The sequence below is a fragment of the Uloborus diversus genome, chromosome 6 (assembly GCF_026930045.1).
Source record: "Uloborus diversus isolate 005 chromosome 6, Udiv.v.3.1, whole genome shotgun sequence".
Taxonomy (NCBI): Eukaryota; Metazoa; Arthropoda; class Arachnida; order Araneae; family Uloboridae; genus Uloborus; species Uloborus diversus.
In genome coordinates this window covers 115,547,661-115,557,640 of record NC_072736.1, presented here as the reverse complement: position 1 = coordinate 115,557,640, position 9,980 = coordinate 115,547,661, and the positions used below count along the sequence as shown (strand labels likewise).

Sequence of the window (9,980 nt, the reverse complement as noted above, 5' to 3'; positions counted from 1 at the left end):
AAGTTTTTCGACAAAAACGAGTACAAGAAGTTGAAACACATTTTGGGTTTAAGAAAAACTGACCTCTTAATAAAATATCCCATATTCATCCTACTTGCCAATCGGATTTTTTTTCATTTAAGAACTCTTTTAGAACATTTTCGCGGTTCAATACCTTTCCAAAGTCTTTTGACATGTAATGGACAGGTCTTGCAAACATATCAAGCAGCATGGATAGAACTCCGATTTTTAGAGGACTATACCCATTGAAGTTAACCTTACTTGATGCATACAACTTTCAAACTCCGTTCCTAAACTCAGAGAGTTGTTTGTAAAAATTTTACTATTCAATCAAATTTTGATATTTTTGCCTGAAAGCAGTTAAAAAATAAATATGTGGCGTCATATTGTAAGAAGAGTGTAAAACAGACATAAAAAATTAAAAAAAAAAAAACAGAAAAGACTATGATTTCATGAAGCGAAGAGTTAACAGGGGAGTTTTTTTTGCCAGCGCCGCAGAAATGCAACGGAAGCGATTATGTAAGGACATGATTGATTTATGATTACAACCTACTGAATGAGTACGTTTTTAGTCAGGCAACCCAATTAGTAGTTTATCGGACCCGGTGGAACTGAAAACATTTCATAAATTTAACGCTGACCAAAATCAACAAGCAGACTAAGGATGAATGTGCAAGTTTTTTGAAACAAAACAGCAAAAAAGCAAGCAGCTAAGCAGCTTAAATTACAGCAATTTTACTTAGTGATGGAAAAGCTGACCATTCCAGCTCCCTTCAGAAAGATTCCGTACGTTTCATAGAAAAAATAGGCCATTTGCAAAGCGTCTTCAAGAGGTTAGCCCCATTATGCAGGACGGATGTTCGATAAGAGATTGTTTGAATATAGAAGCCATGGATATTGCTCTAAAAAAACTAAAAGGTTAAGACAACATTTTGAGAGGTGTCATCTTCGCATTTGCCGTTGACTTTAATCAAACTACTCTTGAGGTTCCCTAGATAAACGCTTGCAAGTCTATTTAAGGTCGTCTCCTATTAGGAACTCTGTATGATCTCTGTATCTTAAGAACACTTTTACACTCTGAGTGTCAGAAATCTTAAGACTTTAAGATCTCTGTATTTTAAGAATATTTATTCTATTAAAATTTAAATCGGTATTCCAAAATCAATATATACTAATGAGATTTAGAGTATTATTTTTACTGGAACAGCAGCAGGTCAGTCAGCTCATACTCATCGAATTCCGATGATCCTTGCACATTTCCGTTTCCAATATAAGTATTTCTAATGAAAATTTTTATGCCATCACCATCATCAAAACTGAACGTGAAACGTACAATTATGCGCAGTACGACGTTACATTGAGGAAGATTATAATGTTCCCGTGGAAGTAAAGGTTATTCTTTCTACATTAGGAAAGGAAGTATATAAATTTCTTTCAAAACCTCTTAAAAATGGAACAAAAAATATTGCATACCATAATGCTTTAAAACAAAACATCTGCATAATTGTTATGTAATTCTAAATAATAATTTTTCAACCTGAACAAATTCGGGACGGGCCTCTACTAAGAAATAAACAAGCAAAATTTATATTAGTAAAACCACAATGGCCCCTGTCAACCATGATGACGCCTTTCAAATAACGAGAACTTTAAGTACAAGTATAAGGAAGTGCTCAACTCCCAAAAAAAAAAAATCGCACAAAACCCAGTCATGATGCACTGTCAAAAAAACGCATTCATTACCTAAACCCATTATTCATTCTGTAGCCACACCTGCAGCAAAAATCGCCTCCTATTGATCTATTTGCGGTTGTGATTGTCTTTCGTTAAGACAGTCTCATGTATAACTCAAACAAAGAGATGTTTACTCAAATATTTATTTCAAAGACTTCGCGATAGTTTGCAGATATTTGATTAACTGAGAGAGCTAATTTTCGTTTACTCTCCAGTTTGAGGCTAGTGACATAATCGATAATCCAATGAAACTAAGAATTGTTCAGTGCACGATTTCGTAAGCAAGGACAGTTAATATCGATTGTCGAACTCTTAAGCGGACATTAAGTGACAAACGAATTTAATTTGTTTGAAACATATTTAACAAGTACTTACTAGGTTTGTTAAACTTTATAAACATTTCTAAATACAGGAGAAGAATTGAAATTTTACTTTCTGTTTGAAATGTGTTTTCTGTGACACATGAGCTTTTGTAAGACATAATCTAAACGAATGTGTCCACATATTTGATCTAAAGGTTCCAAATGCTTCTCAAAGTCTAAATTGTTTAAATTTGCTGCTTTTATTGCTTAACAAGCATCTGATAACCTTTATGATAGGTATGATAGAACACATAGAATACAGGAATAGAGCATTTTTATGATCCTGGGTGCTTGTGTGCAGTGAAAGAGGTAAATCCATATAAATAAAACAAAGAATATATATATATATATATATATATATATATCTATATATATAAAAGAAAGTCGTGTTAGTTACACCACTTATAACTCAAGAACGGCAGAACAGATTCGGCTGAAAATTGGTAGGGAGGTAGCTTAGAGCCAGGAGATGGACATAGGATACTTTTTATCCCGTTCTACAGCGTTCCCGTGTGACTTGACATGAAACGTCAGTCACTATAAAACGTGGTATAACAAAAAAGAATCAGACTTGGAATAACAAAACGCAAGTGACAGCTGTGTAATTGACGTAAAATGACAGCTATGTATTGACGTATGGATGACAATTTGATATTTGTAAGAAATCAATATTAAAACTATTTCTATTAAATAAATAATTAACAAGTGGATTGAAGTGAAGTGAAGTTTAATTAATAATGCCGCGACCAAGACGATCGAATCTTTCCCGACAAAGCCGTAATGCAAGAAGAATACAAAATACTGCAAATGAAAGGACTGAAGAAGAACAAGAAATTGCACGTGAACAGCGCCGCGATAGTATGGCTCGACTTCGTGCTTCTCAATCACGAGAGCAAAGTGAAGCAGCCCGTGAAACAGCTCGGTTGGCAATGCAGAATCGTCGAACGAACAACAGAAGGCAACAAATAGATAATTTGCGACGCAGAACAAGATATTTAGCTGATTTGAATCGAGCAGCGTTTCGATACGATTGCAGCAATGATTACAGCTTGCATCCTAGCGTTTGCATTGGGCAAATGGACGTTGTTTGCGAGTATTGTGGTGCATTAAAGTTTTCCGGAGAAACGCCTGGATTATGCTGCCTTAATGGTAAAGTGAAATTGCCAGTGTTGACTCCGCCACATTAGCCATTGTATTCATTGCTTTGTGGCGAAACACAAGAATCACGCCACTTTCTTGCAAATACTCGAAAATACAATAGTTGTTTCCAAATGACGTCATTTGTGGCAGACATTATCGAAGAAGGAGGATTTAATCCGACATTTAAGGTATTTATTTTTGTACTTACATAGAATGTAGTTAAAGAATAACTTACTTTATCTATTGGTATGTATTATATTTGCTAATACTGAACTCTACTCTCCCACAGAAAAAGTGTTTATAACCCAGTTAATACTGTCTGGTTTTTATTTTGTAGATACAAGGACAGATTCACCATCGAATTGGATCCTTACTACCTTTCGAAGATACACAGAATAAATTTTTACAAATATATTTCATGGGCAACATGGAAGAACAACTTGATCGACGCCTAGGGATCAATGCAGGAATGAAGCGAGCAATTATTCAAGACTTGCAGTGTCTGCTTCATGAACATCATGCGTTGGTCAGGTTGTTTAAGAGTGCTTTAGAGCAAATGCCAAATGATGACTATAAAGTTGTCATCAAAGCAGATAAACGACCATCTGGAACACACGAACGCACATTTAATGCTCCAACAGTAGACGAAGTTGCCATCCTGATTGTTGGTGAACAATTGGAAAAACGCGATATTGTGCTTACACGTCGCGATACTGGGCAACTGCAACAAATATCTGAAACTCATCGATCATATGACGCATTGCAATACCCACTGATGTTTTGGCAAGGAGAAGATGGATATTATTTTAATATTAAAATGATAAATCCATTGAATGGTAAAGTATCAGTATCTTAATAATGGTTAATGTCTGTATTATTTGTCTTTGAAATGGTTAATTATCAAATTTTGAATTTCAGGTGAAGAAACTACAAAGAAAGTTAGCTCAATGAATTATTATGCATATCGTTTGATGATTCGTCAAAATGCTGACAACTATTTGCTGCGGTTTCGTCGATTGTTTCAGCAATATTGCGTTGACATGTATGAAAAAATAGAAACGGAACGTTTAACATTTATTAGGTTGAACCAAGCCAAACTGCGTTCTGAGGAGTACGTCCATTTACGTGATGCAGTTAGTACTGAAGGAAATGCAGCTAATATTGGTCGATTAACTATTCTGCCGGCGACGTACATTGGTAGCCCACGTCATATGCATGAATATGCACAAGATGCAATGACATATGTTCGTCATTACGGCCGGCCAGATCCCTTTATTACTTTTACCTGTAATCCAAAATGGATAGAAATTACTCAATTGCTGCTTCCCGGACAAACATCAAATGATAGACACGACATCACAGCACGTATATTCAGGCAAAAAATTCGGTCCCTGATGAACTTTATTGTTAAACAACGCGTCTTTGGAGATACTCGATGCTGGATGTATTCAATCGAATGGCAAAAGCGAGGCCTGCCGCACGCACACATTCTTATTTGGTTAGTGGAAAGAATTCAGCCTGACCAAATAGATGATATCATATGTGCCGAGATTCCTGATCATGAAGTCGATCCAGACCTACATGATGTTGTTACTACTAATATGATTCATGGACCGTGTGGTGCCATCAATCCCCAATCACCTTGCATGGTCGATGGAAAGTGCTCTAAACGATATCCACGGAAATTAACGGCGGAGACTGTCACTGGCAACGATGGGTATCCGCTGTATCGGCGTCGATCACCAGATGACAACGGTCGAACTGTCACAACGAAAGTGAAAAGAATGGATTTCGTTGTCGACAACAGTTGGATTGTTCCATATTCGCCACTTATTTCTAAAACGTTCAGGACACATTGCAACGTTGAATACTGCAATTCAGTTAGGTCAATAAAATATATTTGCAAATATGTCACGAAAGGCAGTGATATGGCGGTTTTTGGATTGCAATCCTCAAATACCAACGATGAAATTTCACGCTATCAAGTTGGTCGTTATGTGAACTGTAATGAAGCGATTTGGCGTATATTCGCATTTCCAATTCACGAACGTCATCCTACTGTTATACATTTGGCGGTGCATCTGGAGAATGGTCAACGAGTATATTTCACGGCTTCGAATGCTACGCAACGTGCTGAAACACCTCCAGCAACTACATTGACCAGTTTTTTTGCAATCTGCCAAAGCGATCAGTTTGCACAAACTTTGCTTTACTCGGAGATGCCACGTTATTATACTTGGAATGCTTCATCCAAGAATTTTCAAAGACGGAAGCAAGGTGATGCGGTTCCTGGGTATCCAGATGTGCGTTCTACTGATGCTCTTGGTCGTATGTATACAGTTCATCCAAAGAATGATGAATGTTTCTATTTGCGGTTGTTGCTGGTAAATGTGCGTAGGCCAACTTCATTTGAGACACTACGAACTGTTAATGGTGTAATATTCCCAACATATCGTGCTGCATGTGAAGAATTGAACTTATTAGAAAACGATACCCATTGGGATACGACAATCGCTGAAGCCATTATCTCTGCATCTCCAAGTCAGATACGCACATTATTCGCTATCATAATTTCGACATGTTTTCCATCAAACCCATGTAACCTGTGGCACAAATACAAGGATAGTATGTCAGAAGATATTTTACATCAAAGTCGTGTCAGTTCCAGAAATTACGATATTGAGATGAATGAGGAGATACATAATCGTGCTTTACTCTTGATCGAAGATATGTGTTACCTCATGTGCGGTAATTTATTAATCAGGTTAGGAATGCCAGCGCCAAATCGTGATATGAATGACGCATTTAATCGAGAATTGGAACGGGAACGTAAATATGATCACCAGGAATTAGATTTAGTAGTTCAAAGGAATGTACACCTGTTGAATTACCAACAAAAGGAAGTTTATGATACTTTAATGAAGGCAATCGCTGATGAAAATGGTGGTTTATATTTCCTAGATGCCCCTGGTGGAACTGGCAAGACATTCCTTATGTCATTAGTTTTAGCAACTGTTCGGGCGAGATCCAACATAGCGGTTGCAGTTGCTTCTTCTGGAATAGCAGCCACATTGTTAGAAGGATGCCGTACGGCTCATTCAGCATTCAAATTACCGTTAAATCTTCAAACTATTAAAGAACCAACGTGTAATATTGCAAAACACTCAGCAATGGCCAAAGTTTTAGCGGCATCGAAAATCATCATCTGGGACGAATGCACAATGGCGCATAAACGTGCATTAGAAGCACTTAACCGAACATTAAAAGATTTACGCAATGACTCGAGATGTTTTGGAGGAGCAATGATTTTACTGTCTGGCGATTTCCGCCAAATACTGCCAGTAATTCCAAGATCTACGGCTGCCGATGAAATAAACGCTTGCCTCAAATCGTCAAATCTATGGCGCTATGTGAAGAAACTGCAGCTGACAACAAACATGAGAGTTACATTGCTTAATGATACATCTGCTGAAGATTTCTCGGAGCAATTGCTGACTATCGGTAATGGTCAAGTACCTGTCGATGAATCGAGTGGATTAATATCATTTCCAAATAATTTCTGTAATTTTGTCTCATCAAAAGACGAACTTATCAACAATGTATTTCCAAATATTATTTCTAACTACAAAAATGATGAATGGTTGAGTGAGCGAGCAATTTTAGCGGCTAAGAATAAAGATGTAGATGACCTGAACTACATAATTCAAAATAAGATCATTGGAACAATGCATTCATTCAAATCTATTGACTGCGTCACAAATGAAGATAAAGCCACCAACTATCCAATTGAATTTTTAAACTCTTTGGACGTGCCTGGCTTACCACCGCACAATTTACGCCTAAAGGTTGGCACCGTAGTAATCATGCTTCGAAACATAAACCAACCAAAACTGTGCAACGGTACGCGTTTGGTGGTTAGTAAATTGATGAACAATGTAATTTACGCTACGATAATGATAGGAAAATTCAAAGGTGAGGAAGTTCTCATTCCGAGGATCCCGATGATCCCAACCGATATGCCGTTTGAATTTAAAAGACTTCAATTTCCGATACGTCTTGCATTTGCCATGACCATCAACAAATCACAAGGCCAATCCTTAAAAGTTTGTGGTTTAAATCTAGAACATTCATGTTTTTCACATGGTCAATTATACGTGGCATGTTCACGGGTCGGAAGACCATCTGCGTTGTTTGTTTTTGCGCCTGATAATAAAACAAAAAATGTCGTGTATCACAAGGTACTTAAGTGAAGAGCAACCTATGTACTAAAATACAGAAATAATAATGAATGATTAATGTAGTTATTTAATTTTTTTTGTATTTTTTCCAAAAAAAAAAAAAAAAACACAATCTGCTTATTTATTGCCATTAAAGCGGAACAAAGTTCGCCGGGTCAGCTAGTATATATATATATATATATATATATATATATATATATATATATATATATATATATATATATATATATATATATATATATTAGGGTGGTCCTTATTTTTGAAGTTGTAGATATTTTACACGACGCCCCCTCAATTTGTTCCATTATACAAATAAATGATCCATGCAAAATTTTAAGTCAATCCATGAATATTAACACGTGCCCCTAGGGCCCCCTTTTTTGAGTTTCGAAGAAAAAATTGCGGATTTTCTCATTTTGATGTAAAAATATTCCTAGGTTTCATATTTAAAGTAATTTTGAACCTCAATAGATGTTGCTACTTCCAGACCAACCATTCTCTCACATTCATTCTGTAAAATTTTACATATTACATAAGGTACATATACACTAATGACCTTGGGACAGGCATACCGCTATTCGCGCTCGTTTCAAACTAAGCACCAGGGTAACATTTCTTTCCACCAAGATGGACACAAGGGATTCTAAAGTCCATTAATGAATAACCTAGGCCATTAATGAAAGATTTTTGACAACAACCAATTGCCTCTTTCAGGCTTTCGGGGTGTTGATTTGGAAAAATTTCTGTGTATGTAATAGGTGTGGCAAATAGGGTCACTAGGTTTCCATGCTATAAATATAAGTAATGACAATTATATTTTAATTCGCTGTTCTTTAGTTATATACGTAAAATGTTTATGCATCCTTATAATTAAAATTTTGAAAAATCCTCAATTACCCTACCATAAAAATAAACTATTTTGTATATCTAAAATATAAATTTAAAAAAATTCCAAATCGGAATAATGTAAAAATCTATACTTTAAACTGTCTTCTATTTCAGTACATAGTCCTTTATTATCATCAGGCGCCAAATTGTAACGGATTCGGTGCGACTTCCACTTTCTTGAAATGAAAACACAGTTCTTGATAAAAACACAGGAAATTTATTTACACTATGTACAGGAAAGATCGTCAACAACTGCTAAATTATTCATCAGCAATTAAGCAATTATCACACAACACCGTAAACTCAACGTTTACACACGTATTTACTTCCAAATACGAAAACAACACAGCGAAATGCCTCGCTATAAACAGAGCAAATACACACTCTCAGTTCGAAATCCTCAATCGAAACTCCCCTGTTTATCCATCGCTAACGGCTTTTATAAACATCGAAGAATTTTCCACAACATTCTTTCTGCTTCGAGAAATGCGTAGACCGTTATCAAATTTTATCAATGAAAAGAAAAGGAAATAGGGGGTCTCATACTTTAGCGGAATGAAAAGGGGTTGTATATTCATTACGGGAAACTATTTACAGGCAATGTTACAAATCCTGTAAATAGTAATTATTGTAGTAACGAATTCCTCTTGCAATTCACAAGATTTAGAAACCGAAATGGGTATCTATCCTAACCTGTTGAACCTTTTATCTATATATCTGGTCTACCGCAACGCAAAAAAGCTTGACAACTATTGATATCTGCTCGCATTTCATTAATGTTAGACAAATGCCATATTAGGGACAAAGATGCTGCTCATTTATTAACAGCCTATGTAGATGCAGTAAATTTAAATCCAAATAACCTTATGATCAATCGTACATCCCTTAAGAGAGCAAAAGAAAATCTTGGAGAGGTAAAATCAGATTTCATGAATTTAATTTTAGATTTTTTAGTTATTCCCTGAGATACAAATCTACATCCAGATGTAACTGAAAAAAAAAACGCCGACAGGATTACCGTGATAGCTTCAGGTCCCAATGTTGAACAGCTACTCAGAATTTCTGAGATATTTCTTCAGTTTTATATGATATCTTAGATGATTGCTCTTTATTGCTAGCTGTTCAAGCTGTAGTGTTTTATACAGCGGCTTACAATACCGGTCGTATAAATTGTGCATGTATTTTTTTAGAGCAAAAGCTGAACCGTGATATATTGCATTTGTATTGCTATCATCATGCACTTGAAGTCGTACTGCAGAGTGTCTTTAAAGAAGTTCTTGCCTTTCTTATTTCTGGACTCGATATTCCATTTTTTAAGCGCTTCAAAATTCAAGAAGTGCACATACCACTTAAATTCTAAAAGAAGAATTTGATGACATATTATTGTTCGTAGAAAGCGGAATCAAGGAATATTACAGAGAATTCTCATAACGTGTAATAATATTTCTTGGAGAAGTCCTCCCTCCTACAGGGATATGTTTTCGACAATCCGGGGCTTATCTGTGAGCCAGATGGGTGGCAAAAGGAATTTATTGTTTAAAAATTTATATATTTAGGAAACTATTTAAATTGATCTTACATGAAGAGAATGCCCGTAAATGCTGTTTTACAGTTAAAT

At 35.9% G+C, this 9,980-nt stretch overlaps 1 protein-coding gene across 1 annotated transcript; it reads left to right on the top strand.

Moving 5' to 3' along the window:
- Window positions 1–3,367: 3,367 nt before the first annotated feature.
- Window positions 3,368–7,486, top strand: LOC129224933 (uncharacterized). The gene is made up of 3 exons (XM_054859482.1): window positions 3,368–3,424; window positions 3,574–4,072; window positions 4,155–7,486. The coding sequence occupies exons 1-3, from the start codon at window positions 3,368–3,370 to the stop codon at window positions 7,484–7,486; spliced, it is 3,888 nt and encodes a 1,295-aa protein (XP_054715457.1).
- Window positions 7,487–9,980: the final 2,494 nt, after the last annotated feature.